This window comes from Numida meleagris, chromosome 18, assembly GCF_002078875.1.
Source record: "Numida meleagris isolate 19003 breed g44 Domestic line chromosome 18, NumMel1.0, whole genome shotgun sequence".
In the NCBI taxonomy this organism is placed as follows: Eukaryota; Metazoa; Chordata; class Aves; order Galliformes; family Numididae; genus Numida; species Numida meleagris.
In genome coordinates this window covers 9,408,622-9,435,018 of record NC_034426.1, presented here as the reverse complement: position 1 = coordinate 9,435,018, position 26,397 = coordinate 9,408,622, and the positions used below count along the sequence as shown (strand labels likewise).

Sequence of the window (26,397 nt, the reverse complement as noted above, 5' to 3'; positions counted from 1 at the left end):
TGAATAGTTTCTGTGAAAGTGCACTCTGTTCGTTATATTTCTAGTATATTCCCATGAGAAATAATACAGCAGCTGACTATATTTTCCTTCACTTTCTAAAGGGAATGTGCTATGAGATTTAAAAAATATATCTATATTAATGATATTTTAATATATTTGTATAAAAAAGAGCACAGAATTGCAGAATGTAGTCATGGTACATAAAAGTAGCTTCTGCTATTTCCTGGGCTGAATTTTAGCTTGAATTCCATTTCGTTTTATGTTTTTTTAACATTTTGAAGTGTTTGTTCTTGGTTTTGGCACAGATAGTTACAGGTTTCATTTATGAAGATCAGTATTCAAGTCTCTTTTGTGATTTGGCCTTGATAAGTTCTGTATCCTTCCGAGATCAGTCAGCTGTCTGTTACTTCAGACCACTCTATCACTACATGAGAGCACATTTGCTATTCTGTAGCTCACTGTTAGTTCTTGAGGAAAAAATACGTTTATGCATGTGGTAGTTGTAATGTCACATTTCTTTACACTACAGCTACGACAAACATGAATTGCAGTACCAGAGGTGAGATACCTAGTTCTGTGCATTTTCCCCATCCCCATGCCAGCTTTCCTTTATGCTCCTGAGAGTGAAGTGTTCGATAGGCTAAATATAATGAAATTATGTCATGGAATGTAGGCTGCAGAGCCCGGGAGACAGCCACATACAGACTACCTGTCAACTGCTAGGTGCTGTTTCACTTTTTTGCTTTAAATCTGCTAGTAACTGGCCTGTACTGCTGCAATTGTGGCTAAGGACCCAGTGAGTCACTACTTTTTGGAAGGCACGTCAGCTTGAGGCAACGTGCGTTCAGGCACAGAGAAATGTGGTTATTGGTTGCCTGGTTGCTCTCACCGTCCTTAACTAATGTTGGCAAAGAAGAAATGTCCACACACAGGAATTTTATGATATTACTGCACTTCTGAACATGCCCTGACTCTTACAGGGCAGGAAGGGATGGGTTTACTGGCAGAGTTTTTCTAGCTTTCATTTTCATTCTGGTGTTTACATCATGAAATTTTCAAATTTGCCCCATCATCATCTGATGCTGCCTAGACTGGGAGACGGCAAATGAAACCTTTCATTTTCCACCATAAACCGCTTTTTAACATACCTTAAATGTGCATAAAATAAAAAGAATCCAGACAGTAGATCTGGGATCCTGCTTGCATAAAGTGTCTAGACCTGAGTCCGTAATTCCAATTTTAATAGAAGGTTGTTAACCTCACTTCATAATGTACATTTCAAAATAATGAAGAAGCTAGTGAAAAAGATGCTACAGTTAATGGTAAATATATTAAAATTCTTTGGAATCACGGATGGTCCTTAAAGATACAGTAAGCAAGCAAAATACCAAATGGAAGAAATGGTTTTGCTATCTTTCAAATTTTGAGGGTGTATTCAAACCGAACAAGTTCTCTCTGGGAAATGAAAATCCAAACAAGTGGAACAGAAGATGATTGTCAGTAGTGAATACAAAGAGATGCTTGGGAGCACCTTTTGAGCAAAAGTGTTACTGATGGTATGTTTCTTTGTCAGAAACTGGTATTGCAAAGAAGCTTCCAATAAAAACAGTGCATCTATTGAGACTGCAAAACACAAAGGCAGTAAAGAATTGGTGAGGAGCTCTATTGCATAGATCTTCATGTTAAGACAGTGTCTGAGAGTTGACTACCATGGACCAATCTTTTGTGGTTGAGGGTGGGATGTCATAAAGAAAGTGTTCTAAGATTAGCTTTTACATTTTTTCACCTTCTAAATTAAATGCAGCAAATCAATCAGTTTGAAGTTTTATATTTTGATTAAAAAATGAGTCTCTTTTTCCATGTCTTCACTAGACGTTTGAGGAAGAGTGTGAGGAAGTAGAAATTTCCAGTCTATATTATTTTGTAATTCTCTGTGTGGGACATACACTTGTCACTGTTTCCATCTCCATGCTGTAGTGAAAGGACATTTTCACCATATTTCACCCAGAAGAACTTTAAGGCCAATGACACTTTAACATACCCAAGTGAGATTACTGAGCAGTGAGAAATAAGACCAGCAGAAGAGATGGGACTCCTGTAACTTTTGAAAAGTTTTCATCATACAGCTCCTGGTTTCTTCACGGTCCATGTGTCACAGCCTTTCTCTTCAATTTCTGGTGCCTTTAGTATGTAGCGTAGGATTTTGGGAAGGGGGTTTGTTTGTTTATTTATTGGCAGGAAGCATGTTTTAATCAAAAACCCCAGATTGCTAGCAATCTGCAATTTTTATGTGTTTATTTACTTCTGAGCTGACAAAGTCAGGAGAGGCTTTCTTGTGGCTCAGTGTCACGTTGTACCAGGCGTGAGATACTGCACAAAGAGAAACTACTTGTCTTAGAAGATCTTTTTTAAGTATGTAACACATAGTGAGGTGTTGCCAGGAAATTGATATCTTTTCTGGAGTCAAGTGACAGCAAGCTGGAAAACATGAGCAGCTAATTCAGAGAAAGGAACTTCAGCCTGGAAAAGAAACAGAAATTGAATTCATGTTCTTAATGAGTCAAATGAGTTAAGTCATTTGTACCACAAAGGAATGTAATGAGCGTCTTACTGAAGAGCGTGAGTCCATTTCTATAATGCAAATGGTCTTCCATGATCTGACTCTCTTTTAACTGTTCACCTTAATCTTTGGTATCTCATCTCAAGTAATTAGGCAGGGTTCTTTTGCTGGGAGTTTTGGTCCTCATACTGACTTGCACTTTTCCGATGGTTCAAAAATACCTTGGTTACAGCTGATCCTGCTAACAGGGCAGGCAGACGGACTGGGTTCCACGTGACGTCCTTTGCAATTCTTTTTAAATGCTTCTGTGTTATTTGTACTTTAAGGACCAAATTTTCTGATCAACCAGTGAGGTTAATCAAAGGGAGTAAAGTAGAAGGCAGAGTACATTTCCTCAGGGGAAGGAAATGCATAAAGAATGAAGCTATCAGTTTGTAAATGGAAATGGAGTACCTCATCTCCACTGTAGGTTTGCCAAGCATATCCTGGGTTGCATCAGGAGAAGTGTGATGTGCAGGTTAAGGTAGGTGATTTTGCCCCTTTACTCTGCTTTCATGAGACCCCACCTGGATTACTGCGTCCAGTTCTGGAGCTCCCAACACAAGAAGGACATAGTGTTGTTGGAGCAGATCCAGAGGAGGGCCACAAAGATGATCAGAGGGCTGGAGCACCTCCCCTACAGGGACAGGCTGAGAGAGTTGGGGCAGTTCAGCCTGGAGAAGGCTCTGAGCAGACCTTATAGCAGCCTTTCAATACATGAAAGGGGCCTGAAGGAAAGCTGGGGGGGGACTTCTTATAAGGGCGTGTAGCGACAGGATGAGGGGAAATGGTTTTAAACTAGAAGAGGGTAGATTTAGACTAGATATCAGGAAGAAATTTTTTACTGTGAGGGTGATGAGACACTGGCACAGGTTGCCCAGTGAGGTGAATGCCCCCTCCCTGGAAGCATTCAAGGCCAGGCTGGATGGGGCTGTGAGCAACCTCCTCTAGCGGGAGGTGTCCTTGCCTATAGCAGGGGGGTTGGAAATGGCCCTTCCAACCCAAATCATCCTATGATTCTATAGGTGGAGCATTTAAAGTCTTAGATCTTCTGAGATGACAAGTGTTCAGAGTTGGCTGCAATGTTACATTTCTGGCTTGTGATGTTGTATGGAATGTTTCTGAAAGATCAGTGTGGAGATGTCTCAAGGAGATTAGGTAGGCAAGAGAAATTAGATGAAAATCTCTAGCGATTTAGGAAGAGTTGGGACAATGGAAAATTGTATCTTTTGGGATACATGAAGTTAATAAAGTAAGCTCATTATCATCAGCTTTGCCTGAATGAAGTAGATCTTTTAGTCTGATCTCTAAGGAGCAGCCATACAAATATAGCTTGTTATTTAAATGTTTTTAAGAATAGAAAAACATCTTGAGTTGATGCAGAATACTGCAGTCAAAAAATGTGACATGATTTTGAATGAAATTGCAGAAAGTCTGTTGCTGAAGCTACAGACCACAGTTTTGTTTCTGTTTGCAGAAACAAAACAAAATTTGACTCAAAATTACTGCATGCTTAGAATGCCATTGAATAGGTCAAACATTCTGCTCTGAAAGGGCACCTCTTTCATCAAAGTTAATACAAGAAGAGCAAGTACTCGTTGCATTTTGTTATGGCAGAGGCAGAAGTGGCTTGGGCAATAAGAGGAAATCTGTGGAATTGGTTTTTTGAGGAAGGAACATTGCAGACACCATGGAATGTTTGTGGAAGGAGGGGACAGTGAGCTTGTTTTGCTGATCTCTGACTTCACCTAAGAAATGAGTGGTGAGATTTTTCTCGTTTATTTTGGTGTGTAAAAGAATAGGTCCTGTTTGAAAAACTGGTGATTAAGCAGTTCACTGAGTGGCTGTATGTACTGCCAGTCCCATAGTCAGCGCTTATGAGGAAAGATGTTTCTCCTCTTCTCGTCGTTCTAAATGTGACTTTTCCTACCACATCCCTATGTAGCCTTTCTTTGTTTTCAGCAGTCTCCTATCATGGAGAAGTAGTGAGGGTGTATAATAAAATCTTAGATATTCAATTCATTTAAATACCTACTAAGATATGTCCCTTTTCAGAACTATTTTAAGATTGTCTGTGTTCCTAGAAAAGACATAAGAAAAATGAAAGAATCTAAGCAATTTTTAAAATCCTGACAAAACAGGAAATGCTAAGATTGGTGCAACCTTGTTTTTTTGTTTTCTGAACTTTTCTTACAGTTAAGACACTTTCAATTTGACCACTGAGATACACTGTTATTAAAAAAAAAGTGTGAACGTTCATGAGCAGTGAATGCAAAGAATACAAGCATGATACAATCAAGCAAATGAATGCTCAAACTATAGAAAACTCAGATCTCTTTTTCAAGAGGTTCTTCTCTTGCAGCTCTGAATGTGATTTAAATACAAGTGTATTCATCCATGAACCCGTGTACATATAACCTCATCTATGAGTGTCTTCCACAAGCACTTACTGTTCACTTCTAAATAGCAAGCTGAGACATAGAGAAAAAAATGCCTTGCCCAAGCTTGCCTGATAGAAAAGTGGCTGATGAAAAGAGAACCTGTTTCCTTGTTTTTTGTATAGCCTTGTGCCAAATTTTTGCAGACCCTTGATCAGTACTGTAACTCTGTCTGTCATTATCATTGTAATTTGAAAACAGATCTAAAAAGTTTTATAACATAGTGTTATTCAGTCATACATAATACTCATGGAGACACAACTCGGGATAAAGCCCTTGAGACTGTACTGGCATACCACAGCGTTTCTGAGTCAGCAGCTCCCTAACAGCACCATGTTCTGTATGCCACTGTCAGCTCCCACATTGCTTGTGGCTTTTAGATCTTGAGAGGAAACCCAACTTTGTACTGTGTTTATATCCACATTTTGTCTAAAATCAGCTCAATAGTCCCACCTTCATCATCTGTCTATCCTTCTGGTATTGACACATACAACATTATGTGAATAATTTATAGTTTCAGAGAGTTGCAGTTTGCTCCCAGTTTAACATGTTGGTAAAGCACGAAGGGGCAAACCTTACAGGCAGCTATGACTGCAATATGGAGACATGTAGAGGAAAGAATTCTACAAATACTCTATTGAGAAAAGTCTCTTAAAATTATACCAAAAATAAGGAACTAAGATATTACCAAGTGTATAATCATGTTAAAATACCTGTCTTAAGGTATAAGTGCTTATTTAAATGCTTTACTGGTCAATTTCCTAACGGTCTATGATTCTGTAAAATTACTCTAAATTCTTTATGGAAGTCATAGGCTTAGTCTTTCTGCAGCCCCTAGCTGAATGTCTAGGAGAACAGCCAGCCACAGGTATAATCAATATGAGTTCCTCCAGGACACATTTTTTCCATTTTAACATTGCCTGCAGTGTTCACTGAAAAACTGTTTCCTGTGATATACTGCATTTATTGCAGAGAACTGTAGGAGTCAGAATTGCAGCACACTGTGCATGAAGTAAGATGTTTGTAACGTCAAGGAATTAGTCACAGTCCTGTCTCTGGTCAACCCCTATTACGTAATGCAGTGGCAGCACATCAACTGTGTGCCCTCCCATTCTGAATAGATTTAGGGATTCCCCTTTTGACCACTGTCCACTTGAAGTCTCAGTCTGCTGTTTTGCATATATAGCCCTGGGGCATATAAAATGCTTTGGCCTCACAGGAGGGATACAGAGCGGGGGAGACTGAAAGAAAGCAACTTTCACAGTGAAGACCATTTGGAAATATCACTCAGAAAAACAAGGTAAGGGCACTGTGTCTAATTGCTCTATTGGCTTTTCATTTACTGCAGCTTGCAAAGTGGAATAATTGTATAACAAACTATTATTTTTTTTATTAGAAGCAAAGTACTGGAATCAGTCTCCTCTTTCATTTCCAGGTTATCCTGCTACTCTGAAAACTTCATCCCCCTTCCAGCTGTCTTTAAAGGTCTGTGGGTGTAATGGGTAAAACCATAAATGTTCTTTGAACAACTCTGTTGTGAAAGCATAAATTGTAAGCAAGTTATTACACTAATTGCTAATAAATGAAAAATGGGAGCATCTTTTTTATTGTCTTTCTTTCTCTCACTCTTTTCTATCTTTCTCGTTTTCTCTGGTGCATACTTTTTCTTTCACTCTCTTTACCACTCTCTTTCTCTTTTTTCTTATTTATCTTTTTTAGTTTTTTTCTCACCATCTTTCCTTTTCTTTCTTCTTCTCTCTTCATTTCTGCATGCTTTAAAATTATACACAGCAGTATAATTTATAATAACAAACAGGCGCACTGCAGCATTTTTTATTGCAGTATAGTGATCTAGATTTGTTCCTATTTTGTAACTGTAGATAAATGCTTATTGCACACTATTTCTTTTACTTGGGTTAACAGACAAGTTCTAGCACCTTTCAGTTTCTGTACAGATAGTTGCATTCATTTCTTTTCCTGTGTGATTTTACAGCACGCAACATCCCAGCAGCCTAAAATGTGACTTATGAACCATATACAAACTCTGCAACTCATTCTGCTTTGCCAAGCAATTTTCTGTTTTGCTCTTTTTTTCCTGTCACACCTTTGCTTGCACAAAAATCGTCTTCACAGTCAGAACCTGGCAGAAAATCTACGCTGTAGTAAATAAAAATAAACTGCTTACATTCTTATATAAATGCAAGATTTTACATTCAAATACGTGCTTTGTGTGTACATCTTACAAAATACCAAATTCAACATCGTAGAATTCAGGCAACTGAATATATTGCAAAATGCTTTGGTTTAATTTACAAAGCAATTTTTTTTCTGGTGTTATTCATAAAATGATTATCATAGCAAAATTTTGCATCCCTTTTCCTTGCAAAGATATGGCGGTATGAATTAGTAGAACATTCAATAGCACCTTACAAACTTTTGGAAAACAAAGAACTTGGAAAAGGCACGTTTCAAGATGTGTCTTTCAGAGAAGTTAAGCACGGATGTGTTGACTATTTTAGGCTATTATTTACCTAATAATAGAATAAAACACGGTTGTGGCATTACTAAAACTAACATTTCTCCCTGTCAGTGTGTCATTACTGTAAGCATCAAGTAATTTTTCATTTTTAAATGCTGGAAGTTAATTAGATCAAATCTGTTAATCTGCAGTTTCTGCATCTTCTTAAAGGGAGTTACCTTCTTATTCAAAAACTGACCTTGTGGTTTTTTTTCTCTCTTCAGAAGCGTTCCCACATCACACAAAACAAGATTTCGGCAGTGTGAAGTAAAAGCATAAATAAAGTATACAAAATGCTGTGCCCATGGCAGTTTGCATTCAAACCTCGTGTTGTTAAGAGACAGTCCTCTGAAGAGAAGGATATCAATAATAACGTGGAGAAAGATACTAAGATCCACCGGTAAGATCTTTGTCTTTTAATAGTTTCATGGTTTTGCTTTTGTTTGAAAAGGAAAGATATTAAGTAACACGGGGCTCTGTTGTGTGCTTGCACTGCAGTAATTTTAACAAAAGAGCGGTTATCCCTGCGGGCATTAGGTGGTGTTGATTTAATAAGGTGGTGTTGGTTTAGTGAGGTACATTTAAGCTTTTGTATACATAATTGAGGAAATAAGTCACTATAGTTTAACTTTCATGGTTCTAAATTTATCTGGTATGCTATAATGGTTACACATATGCTAGGACTTAGGAGCCATTTATGTACTTATGTAAAACATAAAAGTGAAAACTAAGTATGTTGCTTTATACTGAATTGTCTTTTTCTCTCTTAAAGCTCTGTGAAAGGTGATGCCAAATTACACAGTCTAAGCAGGAAGCAGATAGAGATGTCACCTACAATCACTTCAGCAGAGGTCAGTGACGGAGAGGGGTGTTTCTAGCTTCACTGATACAGTTCCCACAGGTTGTGCTTACTGCTCAGAACCTTTCAAAGTTCTCATGCAAGGAGTAACTGTGGTTATAAGAGCTTAGGGGTGCTGTGAGATCTTTGGATGAAAGCTCTTTTCTGAATGAAAAGGTGCTTAGGTAAGCCTTGATGCCAGGTACCTGGCCCAGTGAGATTGGAGTGCCAAATTCCTTTATTCCTTTGAAACCCTACCCTTGTCCTTTCTCTAATTTTGTCTGATTTGCTTTTTTCCTGGGACTATGACTGTTATGTTAAGAGGCATTATTGAAATTAAAAAGTTATTTGTAGTGGCAAATACTGTTTGGTTAGTACAAAAGCGCTTTTGGCTGTTTCATATCAAACTGTAGATCAGGTCAGTAGTTTTGTACTCAAAAGAATAAGTACTCATGTTGGAGAAGATCACATTTCAGCCTTTACCTCTAAATTGTAGTATTCAATAGTAAAATAAAAATAAAACTGAAGCATTAAGATATTTAATAGGTTTGAAGATGGTGTGTATTTCTATCTTTTCTATGGCCAGAAACCCCCACAAAATGGTATCAAAGCTTCAAGCCAAATATCAAGATGTCCAAGACATGTAAAAGTAAGAAACTTGGAAAATGGATCCAGCCTTCTCGACACATTACACCTGACAGCAAAGGAGGTAAGACAGAAACCTAAGCAGTAATTTTTCCTAACTTTCTGAAGATCTGTAGTGCAACATTGTTTTTTAAAATTGTATTGTTTTTCAGGTTATCAATTGTCGGACCAAAGCTTGCCAAGGAGCACTCATGACCCCAAAGGGCCTGGTCAGAGGCACTAGAGATGGGCCAGTTCCTCCAGCAGAGCTTCTGCCTCAGGCAATAGACTTTGTCAAGCAGTACTACAGTTCATTCAAAGAGTAAGCCAACTGTGTCTTCATTTTTGCAATAAAAATCCTCTACCTCCCTACCTTTCTGTGGGACTGGGCTGCTTAATTTCTTCAGAGGATTGGCAGTTACATAGCATGCCTCCAAAAAAGGGATGATTATTAGAAAAGGTGAACAGAATTATTACTGTACTTCATATGCTGCTTCTGCCAATCCTAGGTCTAGAGAATACTACCGGGGAGTCTTTCAGTGCATTTCTCAGCCCCATTCCTTCAGAGTGTGTTGCATTATAGTATACTGGAATAAGCAGGTTCTTCAGGACTCTTCCAGGATGTGACTTTCTGTCTTCTTAACATTGGATGTTAATGGGATTAGCTCCTACTCGGATTAGTCTTAGACATGTGGGTAATGCTTGTAGTTTGTGGCGTTCCAAGCATCTTTTCTCTGTGTTCTTTTATTGTATGTTTTGCCTCTCAAGGCTTTGGCCAAAGAGTGGAAGGACAGTTGATACTACAGAGCTTCTCAACCTTGCTCTGTGCTATCGTCAACATAAGATTACTGAGCATGCTGAGAATGATGCTCTAGCTTCAGAATTGGTTTGTTTTTACAAAAATAGAGATGGTGCAGAGAGATCTTGTTGCAGGAAAAGCTGGAAGAGCTGCCTAAGGTCCAAGAATTTGCAGCGACAAAGTTTTCAAGTGACAAGCTTTCAAGTGACAATTCAGCATTTGCGTATTTCACTGTAAAACATCATTGGCTTTCAGAGGGACTCAGCCACATAATGGCTTCTTCTTTAGAGACTTTGAACTCTTCTACAAAGCTTTATTCCAGCAGAATCCCTTAGAAAATCCCTGTTTTACATGCAGACTGTGCTTACTTGCCAGAGTATTACATTTGCACATCTCTGTGCCTGTGGTATTTGATCACATTGATTTACACTATCTTACGTGCTTGCCCTTGATCTTTCATCTTGTCGAAAATGTGAAAACTCTCAGACAGTGCAGGCTATTTTCATTCTGTCTGTAGGCCAACAAAACAACTTTTGTCTGTGCTGTGATAAATATTTCCTAATGTTTTGACTTCATTTTCTATTATCAAACTAAAAAAATTTAGAATTAGTTTCCCTAACAAAATAATTGCTCAGCACTTCCTTTTTTTTGTATCAAAATCTTACTTACTTTGCTCAGAAGACCTCTGTCCTTGTGAAAGTAATTGAGCTTTGAGAGAACAGTCACTGTATTCCCACGTTGGGCTGAAGCTGGTCTGTTCTCTAAGTTCTATTTGATTGCGTTTTGACAATTTTTACCAAACTAGTCTGGAAAATCCAAATTTAAACTGAAAATTTGCACAGAAAAACTTGTGATCAATAAATATTTGCATTGGATGGTGAAAGGACAGTGTTGCTAGTTCCGTTTCTATTGTGGTAGTTTCTTCATGAGGCTAGTAAGCTGTCATTTGTATTCAGTAAATTCAGAAGACAAGAAAAAGTCACTTGATCAGGCCTCACTTAGAATTCTATGTACTTAACTCATCCCTTTATCTGGAATACCTGCTGCTTTTGATAAAAATCTCAGACCCTAGGCTGTTACAATAGAAAATAGCTATGCTTTGGGGACAGAAGTGTGATGCAATAGAGAGGACCTAGGGAGCAGATAATGGTGACTTCTCACACCTGGAACACAGTGGAATTACTAACTTTTTGAGGTAATGAATGCTTTCGTAAATGATGGAGTTTGTTGACTCATTTCGCACCCAAACTGTGCAGATACACAAGAAGGACAGATTTCTCAATGTATATCAAACTTGCACTATCTGAACTGGTATAGATACCAGTCCCCTCCTTGGAAATGGGCTCTACCTGCATTCATAAAATCAGCAATGCAGATGGAGGTCTCCTGTGAAAGGTTGCTTTGCCATTGAAAACTTTATGATTTCAGCAGTGTCTGAGCTCTTCTTGACCCAGAACAAAAGAAGCGTCTGCAATTCAGATCAGTTATAAGTAATGAAATTTTCATTGTTTTTTTTCATGGCTATTTCCTGTTCAACAGGTTAAAAATAGAGGAGCACCTGGCCCGAATAGAAACGGTGACCAAAGAGATAGAAACAACAGGAACCTACCATCTGACAAAGGATGAACTGACCTTTGCTGCCAAACAGGCCTGGAGGAATGCTCCAAGATGTATTGGGAGAATCCAGTGGTCCAATCTACAGGTAACTTATGACTCTAAAAATTATGGGCTGAATAGCTGTCTGCTGTAAGTCCAGAGAATGTCCTTTACTTTGGTAAAATGTGCCAATTGCTTCAACTGAGGACTGTCCTTCCTGTACATTTCATAAAATCAATATTTTTTGTACTTCTCTACTCCATAGTTGAAGGAAAATTTATATAGGACTGGTTAGAGTTAAGAGCCAATTAAGTCATGGAAGCAGGTGCATCTCTTGGGCCTTGGAGTATTGTTATGTGTGAAAATATAAGAACAGTAAAAGTAAACCTTTCCTAGTGGAGCTAAAAGTGAATTGAGAACTACTGATTTCCTATCCTTAGCTGTGTTAGAAAAATAACATACTTGTATTACTCTTTCAAAATTATTTTTTTTCTTGACCTTTTTTGGGGAAACGTACAGGTATTTGATGCACGTGATTGTAAAACAGCCAAGGAAATGTTTGAATGTATCTGTCGCCATATTCAGTATGCCACAAACAATGGAAATATAAGGTAGGTCTCCTTTATTTCATTTGAATTTTAAATAACAAAAATCCCATCTAGATCTGGATTCAAAACCAGGTCTAGGTCTGGATTCTCATCTCTGCTCTTAATTCTTCTAATATTTTCCTCTCACATACACCATCGGGCATTTTGAAAGTTTTTAACATTTGTGGCTAATGTTGCAAAAAGCTTTCATAATTCCTGGGGAAATAAATGATTTGAAGACTTGGGGAGGTGGGTGGAAAGAATGAATGATTTTATTCTTAATGATGTTTATTTTAGAAATATAAAATATTTGCTGCCAGTAACAATTTATGTCTTAATAATAAGAATGTGTTTGATGTGCTGTTGTGACGTAACTGAGTTTGATCATTTCTCTGAGCAGATCAGCCATCACCATCTTCCCTCAGAGGACTGATGGGAAACATGATTTCCGTGTTTGGAACAGCCAGCTCATCCGATATGCTGGATATCAAATGCCAGATGGGTCTGTCATAGGAGACCCTGCAAGTGTGGAGTTCACAAAGGTATAGTTCCAAATATGGAATTGTAACTGTTTTCCATTTTGTTTAACTCACCCGTGTTTCATTTATTTTTCTTGCTTTCTTTATGCAGACTGGGAGGGAGCTATGTATTTCTTGCCCCACAGATTCTAGGCGCAGGCTGAAGCAATAATTCCTTACTGTCCAGTGAAATTCTCCCCTCCATCTCAGAACAGAGAGAGCTACAACTCCTCTTAAGTCAGGGACATAATCTGTACTTGAATGATGTCTTAGTCTTGTTTGAGTGGGAAAGACAACCTTTAGCACCAAGAATTTACCTCAGAGGGTTAACAGCGGGGAGGACTTCAAAAATGGAACTCACTTTCTTTACTTACAGTTGTGCATTGAGCTTGGGTGGAAGCCGAAATATGGCCGCTTTGATGTAGTTCCACTCATTCTCCAAGCAAACGGCCAGGATCCAGAAATATTTGAATACCCGCCAGAGATTATCCTTGAAGTGCCAATGGAGCATCCAAAGTAAGCATACCAGCTGTAGGTAATCGCAGTTTTGCCTCTACCTCACCTTGGCAGGTGCTTAGCCTGTGCTTGTGGCAGTCATTTTATGAGTTCTTTGTTCGGATGAAATTATGGTAAATTGTCCTGAAAGACAAAATGCCTGTTAGAACAACAAAATGAGGCTTAAATTAATGAGGCTTAAATTAATGAGGTCAATAGTAGTTCTGTTGGATTTTTTTTTAATATGTTCTCCATTTCAATCAGATTCAGAATTAGAAAAAAAAAACCAACCAACCAATCAAACAAAAACAACATCATTTCTTATGCCAGTGGAATACACCTGTAAAATATGGTTGCACTCATAACAAAATGCTTATTGCTTTTTTTTTCTTTGTTTCTTTCTTCATCTTTGCTTTGGAAGTGACCTGCAGATTGCAGAACTCTGTCATACTGTTCAACTTTCTTGCAGGCCATTCCCAGTTACCACATTGCATGCAAAAACCTTCCTACAAGCTTTTGCAGATTGCTTCATGGGTTGGTCAGACAATGCTCTTTCACTTCCTGGGCTTTTTTGGTTGTTACCTAAAGGAGGAATACATAAAGTAACAAATTAAATGTTTATTTAACAGATACGAATGGTTTAAGGAGTTGGACCTGAAGTGGTATGCTCTGCCTGCTGTTGCCAACATGCTCCTTGAGGTGGGAGGCCTGGAATTTACTGGGTGTCCTTTCAATGGCTGGTACATGGGAACAGAGATTGGAGTGCGAGACTTCTGTGATGTACAGCGGTACAACATCTTGAAGGTAATCCTCTGAAAGAAAGGATTTTGTGACTCTGAGAAGAGAATGGATTTGAATGAGAATGGGTGAAATATTTCTGAGAAAGAGATGCTGTCAGCCTTTACACCTGTAAAAAAAAATATAAAACGTTGTCCTAAAGGGAATTTTTCCCCAGTTTTAACATGAGTATTGCTGATTCAGGAATTCTGGCCTTTGACTGCAAATTTCTCAGAGGTGTATTTGTTAGTTCCAGTCTGCTGTTGACAAGGCAGTAGAGTCCTGTATGTTAGTTGCAGGTCTTGTGCTCCTTGCCACTGCAAATTAATAATGATGACTTATAACCAGATGCTGCTATTCGCTAACCATGTGGTCCAGGAGAGCCCCCTTCCTTTCTCCAAACTGGAATAGCCTCATGACCTGGAGCTCTCTAATTCAAGCTTACCTCTAATGCCAAATGTGTACTTTCCCCAGCTTGAGATTGACCTTTCTCCTTTCTTGAATACTTTTATCTGCATATTAATGTGATGAGGTGGAGAAATCATGAGGTGTACATATAGCATAGTAAATTTGCTTTTCCCTTTTCTCTCTCTTTTCCACTTGTAGGAGGTTGGAAGAAGAATGGGACTGGAAACCAACAAACTTGCATCATTGTGGAAGGACCGAGCTGTTGTAGAGATAAATGTGGCTGTGCTTCATAGCTTCCAGGTAAGTCAGTGAGTCTAGTATCTGGAGACACACTGAACACTGTGTTTTTTCATTTCACTTACAACACCTTTATGCAAATATAGTGCCAGTGGGCCAACACTCAATGTACACGAGCTTACCAATATAATTCCAATAGAGTTATTATTTGTCTGTCTGGGAAAGCAGAGGAATGTAAATGTCCTGTTGTTGCCAGAAAAAACCCTCAGATAGAGGGAAAAGGGAGAAAAAAAGAAAAGGAAGTTAAAGGCAAGATTGTTCATCTTTTTAGCCCAGATGTCTAAGTGTCAAAATCTACATAAAGCCACTGAATTCATGTATTTCATTCATAATTACAGTCTCTTTAAGATATCGTGACATTATGAAAGATGAGTAAAAATGAAACATAAGCTTTTCAGCATGCATTCTCAGTGCTGGAAAGGTAAAATGCTGACGTTAAATTTAAAATGACTTAATAAGAATCCTTAGTCAAAGGTCCACCTACATCTTTATTTTATAGTTGCTCGTAGTAAATATTTCCCAATACTGTACAAATTCCTTCCAATATAAGCAAGCAAAAAGATTACTTTAACTACGCAATGGAAGCAGAATAGGCTTTTTAACACATATTTGTCTTTTTGCAATTATTCTAGAAACAAAATGTTACTATCATGGATCACCACTCAGCTGCGGAGTCCTTCATGAAATACATGCAGAACGAGTACCGCGTGCGAGGAGGCTGCCCAGCTGATTGGGTGTGGATTGTACCTCCGATGTCAGGGAGCATAACTCCTGTGTTCCACCAAGAGATGTTGAACTATGTCCTCACTCCTTTCTTTTACTACCAGGTACTCATTGTCAAAAAAATAAAAATAAAGATTCTAGCAGACAACTTCAGTAGTGCAGACGATAATATGAGATACAGAAAAGTCTGAGTGAAAAGCCCCTGTTACTCATACCACTCTTAGTCTTGGTACATACAAATCAAAGTTTACTGGGTAAATTCATAAAAGAGCAGGCAATTTCTATTATACTGTGCAAGATAATTTTAGTTCTGTTGAATTCCTAAGCTATAAATAAAATGCAATTTAGTGCTGTAGGGACTAGTCAGTGTTTGTACAGACAGCAAATCATAGATACAGATCCTGTCAAATCTGTCCCTTTCAACAGTACACAAATTGTGTATTTGTCGTTTTGCAACTTGTTTGAAACTTAGCTTTTTTTAATTGAAGGTGGATGCGTGGAAAACACATATCTGGCATGATGAGACCCGTAGGCCAAAGAAAAGAGAAATAAAATTGAGCGTCTTGGCAAAGTAAGTTGTTCAAATATACATCACAATTTTGTTGAAATATTCTATTTTTCTGGTGCTTCTCTTACACATATTTTTTTAATAATTATTACAGTAGGGATGATCTGATTTGTTTAAATTACAGACTTGCACGTACACATTTAGGTAATACTCATATCTAAGGTTCTCATTCAGGACTATCTATGTTGTATTGCTTCTTAACAATCTTCCAAGGAAAAGCCATGCTCAGAATGAGCCTTATCTAGGAAACTGCTTGTGAATCAGTCTGAATTTTTACACAGCTATATTCAAAATGACACACGATGTGCTTTTTTTTTCCTCAGGGCTGTACTCTTTGCGTCATTACTCCTGCGAAAAACAATGGCAGCCAGGTCCAAGGTGACTGTGATCTATGCAACAGAGACTGGGAAATCAGAAACACTAGCCAACAATCTGTGCAGCTTGTTCAGCTGTGCCTTCAACACTAAGGTAAAGAAGTATAGATCACTTAAACTAAACAGAAGATGAAGTTTGCCTAGTTTTATCCGCTTCTGCAAGATTTTTCCTTCTTTATTCTTGTGTTGCATATGTCCACTAAATATAAGTTAGTCTAGATTTTGTCTTTTTTCATATAGAATAATGCCTTGTAAATTTGGTCAAGAGTCATCTGACAATCAGAGTTATCTAATACTAGTCCTTATGTCTCCTAGCAGTTTCTCATGAGCTTTATATCTTCCAGATTCTGTGCATGGATGAGTACAACATCAGTGACTTGGAAAAAGAAACACTTCTTCTAGTGGTGACTAGCACTTTTGGAAACGGAGATTCTCCAAATAATGGAAAGGTACTATTTGCCTCAGAAGCACATATGCAGCTCAACTCAAAAGACTGCTGAGATGAGCACTTCAGAGTTCTCTCTGGTGACCAGTGGTAGGACCTGAGGGAACAGCACGAAGCTGCTTCAGGGGAAGACTGAGAATTAGGAAAAGGTTCTTTACCGAGAGAGGGGTTGGGCACTGGACCAGGCTAATTACGGAAGTGGCCATGGCACCTAGATGCTGGAGTTCAAGACGTGTTTAGGCAACACTCCTATACGTATGGTTTAATTTTTAAGTAGTCTTTTGTGGAGCCAGGAATTGGACTTGATTATTCTTGTGGATCCCTTTCATCTCAGGATATTCTGTATTTCAAAGACAGCCTTTCATTTCTCATGTACATAAGTAGTAAGGTATAGATTGGGGTCTCACTTCTTTTTTAAATCAATCAAAGAGTACTTTTCTAACATTAAATGCTTTATGAATTTTTATACAGACATTGAAGAACTCTTTGCTCACCCTGAAATTGCTGAGAAAAAAAATAAGGTAAAAATAATTTGTTATTTGGTTTACATACGATGAATCCTTTTGTATTTCATTCATCATAACATGGGGGTCTTATTTGTATGTCCCTCTGCAGATATGCTGTGTTTGGTTTGGGGTCCACCATGTATCCTGAGTTCTGTGCCTTTGCTCATGCCATTGACCAAAAACTGTCCCAGCTGGGGGCTTATCAGCTTACTCCAGTGGGTGAAGGAGATGAACTCAATGGTCAAGAGGAAGCCTTTCGCACATGGGCGGTCACTGCATTCAAGGTGACTTTAAGAATATCTAGCTTATGTATTAGTTCATTCATTCATTTCAATTATTTCGGTCTTTACTGACATCCCAGAAAAATGGGGAATAATGAAGGAAAACAGATGTGGATTTTTATCTGAATTTTGAACTTCCCTTTCATCTGCTGCTTGCCTAAATTGAATTTTCTGTAATTTTTTATTATTCTCATAAAGTTCCACAAAACCTTTTGGATAATGAGATGTCCAGTGTAAGTAAGGACAGTAGCATCAGACCTCTTAATTTTGCTAAGTAGATTTTTTTTTTCAGCTAGGTTGATGTAGAAGTGGAAATTTGCTGAAATCCTATAGCATTACTGAATTCAACAGATTCAATAAATAACAAGTCAGTGAAACTGAAATCTCCCCATAAACGTAGCACCAGCAAATGAACGACAAATGTGTGACAACACTAAGAATATTTATTTTCCATGAATAGTCATAATTACTACTTTTTTCTACAGACTGCCTGTGACATTTTTGACATCCGTGGGAAAAACAGTATTCAGTTGCCTGAGATATACACATCAGATGACAGCTGGAATCCTAAGAAACATAGGATAGTGTATGATTCTCAAACCATGGACTTGACTAAAGGTATTACTTCTGACTTTCTGCTGCTTCTATCAATTTTGGTTCATATAGGTCTGGATTGTAAAGGTTGTCTGAGGTTGGTAATGGTCATACTACAGTGCTAGATGGTAGAATTCCTGTAATGAAATAGTGCTCAGAGAAAAAAAGGTAGCATTTTACACTGAATAAGTCATTACATCTTCCAGCACAAAAACATCAGAACACCAGAGCTATACACGTTTTGACAATCCCAGAAGAACTATCTGTATCTCTGGTGCTGAGATACTTTTAGTCAGAGAAGCTGTGCACAGAGGACACGTGGCTGACTAGAAGTATATTGCGTTCTGGAGCAGGCGTGGTTCAGTTCTTTTCTCTGTATTCTTTGAAGATATATTAAACAAACCTAATGACAGAATTTTTCACTAGTTCTGTCCTCTTTTCTCAACAGCATTGGCAGACGTTCATGCAAAGGATATAATTCCCATGAAGCTGAAATTCAGACAAAATCTTCAGAGTTTCAAATCCAGGTATGATACCTTGTTCCTTTGAATGTTGCAGTACATTTTGTTAAAATCTTAAACAGTTGAAATGCTTGGTTATAAACATCTCTTCCCTATGATGCAGAGAAATATATTCAAATTTTGTACCATCCTTAGTAGAAGTAAATCATTATCACCAGACCACAATAGTTAGGGACTTCGCTTCTGTTTAGATAACAGCTGATTTCCCAGTGGAATCTCTGGCAGCAGAGGGAACTAAGTACCTTGATGAATATGGACCTCTGATATCTACTAAATGTGGAAGGTCAGGTGTATGAAGGTGTATGAAGTAAATATTTACTTCATTTAGGAAAAAAAATTGCCCCTTAATAGAGGGAAAAAAAAAAAAGTTGAGGATGGGAAGAGATATAGCACAAGAAGCTGCTATGGGTTGTACTACAAAGCAAGCTGAGACAAGACAACATAAAAATACAGGAAGATAATAAGTGCACTGGCATCTGTCTTAGAAATAGCATCCATGAATGCCTCTTCAACATCCTCCAGGAAGTCTCTTTCATCCCTGTTCTAAATACAGTCTTGTTATAGGATGTACTCTGAGCTGGTGTAATCTGTGAGCTATTCAGCCTTCAGTATAGCTGCACTTCCTTCCATTGGCTGACTACGGGCATACTTGTTCTATACTGGACAGATCAGGCAGCACTTCAGCATCTTATTTCTTTTAGTAGAAATCCTTCACATCTCTAGACTGTTCTTGTTTAAGTCTCCATGAATTACTAAGCTGATCTGATAATTTGATAAAGAACAGTAAGCCCTTGCCAACTGTCACTTCACATTTATGCCTTTTCTGTGTAATTTAAGGGAAATCCTGTCAACGTAATCAAGATCTAACTGATCTCTTTTTTTCTATATCTAGTCGTGTTACCATTCTAGTTAAGCTTTCCTGTGAGACTAATCAGGAAGTGCACTACCTGCCTGGAGAACATATTGGGATTTTCCCAGGCAACCAGCCAGAATTAGTCCATGGCCTCATTGCACGTGTTAAGGATGCCCCTCCAGCTGATCAGACTATCAGACTTGAAACCTGTACTGAAGGTAAGTTGGCTCCCTTCACATTTGATAACAGAGGATATTTGATAGGTTTTTCTAAAATTCATGAAAATGCTTATAGGCTGAATTTGACTATATTATCCTCCTCTTAAATTTCACTAGGATTTCGCTGATGACTTTAGGTATTCTTCTAATTCTAGATTCTGTTTTTATGTACTAAGGCAGTTCATGGTAACTTCACCAGTGTTATCTGATATTTTGGGCTGACACTATTTGTAATTCAGTTCCTAAAGTGGCTATTGACTGCAGTGAAATTAGTCTGCAGTTTCCTTATCGTTGTTACGTATCAGTGTCTTAAAATTGATTTACATGTCATGACCTTTTTTTTATTTTTACATCTTAGTGGCTGCAGTCTGTGAAATACTGGGACTCTAACACACAGAAAGATGATTTCCATCATTCTTTTTGCTTAAAACATAGTGTTTTACTGTAGTGTGGTTCTCTGCATCAGATTCTCCACTCACAAAAAGCTTGAAATGTCACATTAACCTGTGGTCCAGACCTGTATGAAGCCTAATCAGAAGTCATATTTTAAAAGACACTGAGTTTTGCAAATGCCTTGGGAACTGCCATGTGATCTTCTGTTTGCCTTGTTTCCAGGTGGCTACTGGGTAAGCGAGAAGAAGATTCCAGCTTGCACACTCTCCCAAGCGTTGACATATTTACTTGATATCACTACTCCACCCTCCCAACAACTTCTAAAAAAGCTCTCCCAGCTGGTAACAGCGGAAGGAGACAAACAGAGACTGGAAGTCTTATGTCATGTAAGTATCAGGGCTGGAGTTACACCAGAAATACTATGTAATGGATCACTCCGTGCCCTTCTAAAGCAGAAACTTTAGAAATGCTTGTAGTGATGGTGTTTGATTTGCATCCCTTTGTTACATATTCTGTGAGCTTGTACCAACCGCAGTGAGAGAAGGGGTGCTCTTATGGCTTAACTTATGCGTGGGAATCGAGTGTTTTTTTCAGATCTGGTATTTCCTCTGTGGTTGTGGGTGGGTCATTTTGCCTGCCTGTTTCTCTTGCCAGCCTTGTGGTGGCTTCTGATGAGATACCATTAAAAAATCTTACAGTTTGCAGAGGGAGAGGTTGCAGGGGAGCTGTTACATATTTTTGTCACAGAATTTGATACCGATCAAATGGGAGCGATGTCACTTAGAAACCAAAGACTCGTAGGTGTGGTAACTGCTTTGTTCTGCTGGGTTCAGCAATCACTCAGTAAGTGCTCAACAGGACCTGAGCTTACACAGATTTGTGGATATCCCATAGCAGGGGTCTGAAAAACAGATTCTACTTCAGTTTCTGTATCCTTTCTGGGAGAACTTATATGTGAGAAAAATTATATAGTGGGTATTTCTGTTTCCAAAAATTAAACAACTTTTTCAGGAAATCTCAGTATTAGTCTAGGGAAGGTTTCTAGAATTCTCTGCTGATTTGCGGTTTATTGCATATTTAACTGAATATAAAGTAGGAATCTTATTTTAAAAGTTACTTTTCAAACATCCTTGCTCTCCTGAACTGTGCATGACTTGCTGATATTGTGATGGTGGCCTTTGGCTTTTAGAGCACAGAAGAATACAATAAATGGAAGTTTTATAACAGCCCAAACATCCTGGAGGTCCTGGAAGAGTTTCCTTCTGCTGAAGTCACAACAGCTTTCTTACTGACTCAGCTGCCACTTCTGAAACCCAGATACTATTCTGTCAGTTCCTCCTGTGATATGACGCCCAGAGAGATCCATCTGACGGTTGCTGTGGTAAACTACAGGACAAGAGGTAATGAATTGGTTTTTTTACTTTCTGTCTTAATTAAATGATATTTAGTCTGTGTTGTGGTTCAGAAAAATCTGTGTATGCTATATGGCATGAAACATATCTGTAACAGAAAGTTTGTGTTGTGATATGTGCAGAATAGTACACAGCAGTACAGTTGCTCATACTGTATCAGGATTTGTTAAAATACTGCATCATTGGTATATCCTTGTTTTATAAATGATTACTAGATCATTTATATCATTTATATCCTTGTTTATAAGCATAATTTTAAGTACAAGCTGTGTTTTTTAAAGAACAAACAGCTTTTGAATACTTACAAATAATTTTCCTTTCCTCTTTTTAGATGGACAAGGGCCTTTGCACCATGGAGTCTGCAGCACATGGCTGAACAAAATAGCTCTCAATGAAACAGTCCCATGCTTTGTGCGCAGGTGAGCATATGCCAGAGAAAAAAAAGAAAAAAAACCCAAACAACCAAACCAGCAGTTCTTATTTCTTCTTCTTCCCTGTTTTCTTTTCAGTGGTTGTGTATGGTTTTTAAGGAACTGGTATTTGATTACAAGTTGGAGTATCTGAGTTTTTGAGGAGTGAGAAATGATAAATCATTAGAAAACTGTGAGAATTCTATCAATATGGCACTGTTCCCCTATGGAGCAGCTAAAGCTAAGTTAACAAGAAGCAGCTAAGCCTTTTTAGTGTTTTCACATTGACAACTTAGGCTGTGCTCTTCAAAATCATTCAGGAAACTGTTACTGAGGAGTCAGTCATAACCTCCTTGCTGCAGGTATCTTCCTGAGTATTTTGAGCTTGCAGCTCTGCAGTACAGACTGTTATTTCTCTTCTGTTCCAGTGCCTGCCTCATTTCAAAAAAGCCAAGGAAAATCTTGGAATAAGAATCATTTGGCAAATACCCACTGCATAATTCAGTGAAGCTTCTTTCCCTAGACATCTCCTGAAGTTAATTCCTGTGAAATTTTCAGGAAACTAATTGAAATCTTATTGGATTCTAATGGAGGAAATTGTTCAACGCTTTTAGAACATTCAGAAATGTTTTCTTAGTTTCTCCCAAGTGTTAACACCATACCTACTGTGGTGCAGATGGGTTGGGGAAAAGGAAGGGGTAAAGGGTAGAGGTGATCATGTACTGTTTTCTACCGTGTATTTCAGCTGTACCTTGTGACTTCAGGTAAGGGCTGAAGCCAATCGTTGTTTCTACAAAACCACTAATGGTTACTCTCCTAAATCACTGGGCACTTATCAGTGTTTATTTTGTAAAAAACAAGTGAGTCTGATTCTTCAGCCCTTCAAGATACATTTATCCTCACATAGAAAGCAGAATAAGAGAAGATTCCAGGCAGTAGAGGTGATCACTGTGTATTGTTCTGTCAGCTTTCTAGGAATACTTTTATTCTGAGTTTTACTTTACCTAACTAACATATTTTTGCATGCTAGTGCTGATGGATTCTGGCTTCCAAAGGAGCCAGCCAAGCCGTGCATTCTTATTGGCCCAGGAACAGGAATTGCTCCATTCAGAAGTTTCTGGCAGCAGCGTCTCTATGACTTGGAAAAGAAAGGTACTTACAGGGACTGCCACTTGGGGGAGGCCAGAACTCATCCAGCCAGAAGACATCCTTAGTCCTCCAAAGAAAATCTCTTCAGGTGGAGATTTTGTTTGGAGGACTACAACACAGGTGGAGACACTAATAAACATTAGCTAAGTAACCCATGTAGAGATTTGGCATCACAAGACTGAATCAAACACTGCATTGAAACAGCATCTCACATGAGACCATTCTGGCGGTCTTGAAGTATTTGGTCACTCAGAGGGAGTAGCCTGTGTAAGTACTATATGATCAGCATCTGCCCAGCTCTCACAAAGGGGCCACAATGCAGAGAGGAAATGCTTTGGCCTGTCTCTATCATCCTGCTTGGAAAATGTGCTTCAATAGGTGATTCCACGTAGTACTTCCAAGCATCAGGCAGATTCAATCCTAATGCAGACTTAAAATCAGGAGCTGTCACGCATGCACACATGTTCCTCAGAGTTTTAGCAAGAAAGACTGATTAGAAATAGTGGTTCCATTGCCTGACTAGTTGACGTGACAGGGCTCTCTCTGGGGACAGTAGTATGAGATAATAGGCCTTACTAGAAAAGCCAAAATAACTGTCTGGTGTTGGTTTCAGGGATCAAAGGTGGTGACATGACATTACTGTTTGGCTGCCGGCAGCCAGATATGGATCATATCTACAAAGAAGAAGTTGAAGAAATGAAGAGGAGAGGAGTTCTGAAGGAAGTTTTTACAGCTTACTCCAGGCAACCTGGCCAAGCTAAAGTAAGGCTGGTTCTTTTGTTCTTTGAGAGTTGGCTCCTTTAGGAAGGGTCCCTCAAGTTAACATTTGGGCTCTGTTTAACAATTTTGTTGAAAACCAAAACAAAGCAAAACAAAACTGTTGGCTTTTTGCTTCAGTGTATTGTGAACAAGTGACAGAAGTCCCCATTCCTCCAAACAGAGGAGCCTCTCACTGTTCACTTCTGTATGAGCACCATATATGTACATATGTATTTTAAATCCTCACTGCCTTATTGATAGGTGTAGTAGACATAGAATTAAACCTTTGAGTGCAAAACATCCTTTCAAATTAGAAGCTGGAACATTTTTTGGAAACCTTAAATTTTGCAGGATATTGATTAGCCCGTGAGTTAGAAATGAGATGGCTCCCATCATTTCTCACCAGTTCAGTACTCTTTTTAGCTGTCTTGGCTCTCTAGCAAGTCAGGAAGCTTTGGCAGTGGTTGGTTCTAAATAAAAGTCTCTTACTGTACTCTCTGGTTTAATCAAGGACAAGTCCAGCCTAATTCTAATGATATTTTTTTCTGTTTCTAAGGTCTATGTTCAAGATATTCTTCAAAACAAGTTGGAAACCAAAGTGTGTAATATCTTGCATAAAGAGGAAGGGCATCTGTATGTCTGTGGAGATGTGCGCATGGCCAGGGATGTTGCTCAGACTTTGAAAAGGATCCTTGTAAAAAACCTGAACCTCACAGAGCAGCAGGCAGAAGAGTATTTCTTCCAGCTAAAGGTATCCTGTGATGTACAAGGCATTCTTTCCATTCAGACAGTGCTCCAACACCAGTCACACTCAAGATCTTACAGGCTGCAATTAGCTTCTTTTCAGCAGCATGCTAAAGAAAATGCTTAACTGATCAGCTTAGTTTACTCTCCATGACTTAAAATGCGTGGTTGCTGTTCAGTTAGGTTGTACGAGTGACATGTCATGCTCCTCTCTTACATCCTACCATTTTGCCCAGTGTCCCTCTTCTGATCCTGGGCATTAGCTTTGCAGTGTCCCTGGAGCATCAAAAGTTTGACACGTTATTGTATCAAAAGAGGAATGTGAGTTTAAGAAATTCATGGGCCAGTCATTGACAACACAGTGTCTGTGTATGGCTGGCTTTGTAGGACTGTTCTGTTAGCAGAACTTGTCTGGAGCTTGTGTGTCTGCACTTTGGTTCCTTTTATTGGCAGCAACAAACTCCACCATCACAGAATCAGCGATATAAATGCTTACTTAAATGTCACAGAAGGATTCATCTCTTGAGTTTTTGTTGCTTGTTTTCTTTTTCAGAGCCAAAAGCGATACCATGAAGATATATTTGGGGCTGTGCTCCCACATGAAGTCAAAAGAATTTAAGAGATTTGCAACCCATTGGTCCAGGCGTGAAGCAGCAGACATTCTACATCATATTTGCACATTTCTTCTTCTCAAAAATCAAGGGATCAAATCCTTTATTCATGCTAAATGCTGCACATCTGATGGTAGGATTTGATTTCTGAGCTTTAGCCTTAAGTAAGAAAAATATGAACTTTAACTTTTCTGAGACTTCTTTTAATAGATCAATTTAATACTGAAGATGCAAATTATTTTTTTAATTCTATCTAGGTTAGTATAAATCTGTCATCTTTTGCAAATACAAAACATATATACAACCTGGTCCTGAGCAAAACTTAGAGGTTTTTTGCTATTAGTGATTTGTTTTAGTTTTTAGTTTTTTGCTATTGCTGGAAGTGATTTTTTTGTTGTTTTTATTTAATGGACTATTTATCTGTTTGGATTTATTTATATTATTGTTTTACTGTGCATATTATCTTCACTTCAAAGAAGCAAGCAGGTGGTTGTGACGCTTGGAAGTGTCCAGTGACTTGTTGTATCTGAAGCAATGCTTGCAGATGTGATAAAAATATAATGGCTTATGAGTGGAAATACCTGCTGCATACTCTTCAAATGTGTACATGTGAGGAGGCAGCAGTTTTGATTTCTGCTCTATGTGATTCAGGTACACCAACCTGACTTCTTGTCGTTACAGAGCCTATAGCAATGAGGTTCAGGAAGTTCAAAAGCACTTTGTACGTTTGATTTCTATGCTCTGACTTACTTGATTTGTTTGTAATAAAAGATGCCTTTATATTAAGACAAACAGATTGGTGTAGTTTAAATGTACCTCTTTGTGCTATTATCTTCAGCCTGAAAAAGTGCAGGTGGGAAGGTAGATGGAGGGGAACTGTTCTGTCACGGCCTGAGCTGATGATTGAGCACGTGGTGGAGGGGTGGCTGGCCCAGGAAGCACAGGTGCAAGCAATTCTCCTGTGCTTCCCATGGGACTGGAAGGGGTCCACCCCTCCCTGGGCTCATTTAGGGCGAGCCTCCGATGGGAGGGTGTCTGCTGGGTGAAGGCTGCTTCTTGAGGGGGTGTGTTTTATAGCCAGAGGACCCTCATCACCAGCTGGGTGAGTCAACTTTCTGTGTATGATTATAGGTATTTTTAATGATGCTTTGCCTGGTATCGTAGTGACCCCCTCAGAAGCAGTTTCTCTGCTTCCAAGGGCCACCACGTGGTGTGCTCCAACCAGCACTCCCTCCTTAAGCAAAGAGCCCATCCCCATGAGTTACACGGTCTGCCTAGGATTAGTTACGCAGTCTTGTTACTGGTAGGAAGGTGTAAATCCTGCCCTGTGGATTATGAGCTA

General features: G+C 38.7%; 2 protein-coding genes across 4 annotated transcripts in view; both read left to right on the top strand.

The window, feature by feature from the left end:
- Positions 1-6,499, top strand: part of LYRM9 (LYR motif containing 9) — a 47,015-nt gene extending 40,516 nt beyond the window's left edge. Inside the window, exon 7 of the transcript XR_002443929.1 lies at positions 6,473-6,499. The gene's annotated coding sequence lies outside the window, so the exon portion shown is untranslated. The remainder of the gene's footprint in view (positions 1-6,472) is intronic.
- NOS2 (nitric oxide synthase 2) overlaps positions 1-25,851 on the top strand; it is a 37,214-nt gene extending 11,363 nt beyond the window's left edge. The window contains exons 1-28 of one of the 3 annotated variants that reach the window (XM_021415327.1): positions 3,525-6,337; positions 6,473-6,522; positions 7,780-7,955; positions 8,328-8,406; positions 8,980-9,102; positions 9,191-9,339; positions 11,356-11,518; positions 11,932-12,023; positions 12,400-12,541; positions 12,894-13,033; positions 13,642-13,816; positions 14,396-14,497; positions 15,127-15,321; positions 15,706-15,788; positions 16,109-16,253; positions 16,504-16,608; positions 17,076-17,125; positions 17,220-17,394; positions 17,877-18,009; positions 18,434-18,512; positions 19,399-19,577; positions 20,193-20,356; positions 21,160-21,370; positions 21,714-21,801; positions 22,823-22,944; positions 23,555-23,703; positions 24,257-24,451; positions 24,998-25,847. In XM_021415327.1, the coding sequence (XP_021271002.1) occupies positions 7,849-7,955; positions 8,328-8,406; positions 8,980-9,102; positions 9,191-9,339; positions 11,356-11,518; positions 11,932-12,023; positions 12,400-12,541; positions 12,894-13,033; positions 13,642-13,816; positions 14,396-14,497; positions 15,127-15,321; positions 15,706-15,788; positions 16,109-16,253; positions 16,504-16,608; positions 17,076-17,125; positions 17,220-17,394; positions 17,877-18,009; positions 18,434-18,512; positions 19,399-19,577; positions 20,193-20,356; positions 21,160-21,370; positions 21,714-21,801; positions 22,823-22,944; positions 23,555-23,703; positions 24,257-24,451; positions 24,998-25,063 (3,411 nt within the window). In that variant the 5' untranslated portion in view covers positions 3,525-6,337; positions 6,473-6,522; positions 7,780-7,848 and the 3' untranslated portion in view covers positions 25,064-25,847. Of the gene's footprint in view, positions 1-3,524; positions 6,338-6,472; positions 6,523-7,779; positions 7,956-8,327; positions 8,407-8,979; positions 9,103-9,190; positions 9,340-11,355; positions 11,519-11,931; positions 12,024-12,399; positions 12,542-12,893; positions 13,034-13,641; positions 13,817-14,395; positions 14,498-15,126; positions 15,322-15,705; positions 15,789-16,108; positions 16,254-16,503; positions 16,609-17,075; positions 17,126-17,219; positions 17,395-17,876; positions 18,010-18,433; positions 18,513-19,398; positions 19,578-20,192; positions 20,357-21,159; positions 21,371-21,713; positions 21,802-22,822; positions 22,945-23,554; positions 23,704-24,256; positions 24,452-24,997 lie in introns of those variants that run through there. The other 2 variants (XM_021415325.1, XM_021415326.1) reach the window with 2 other exon arrangements.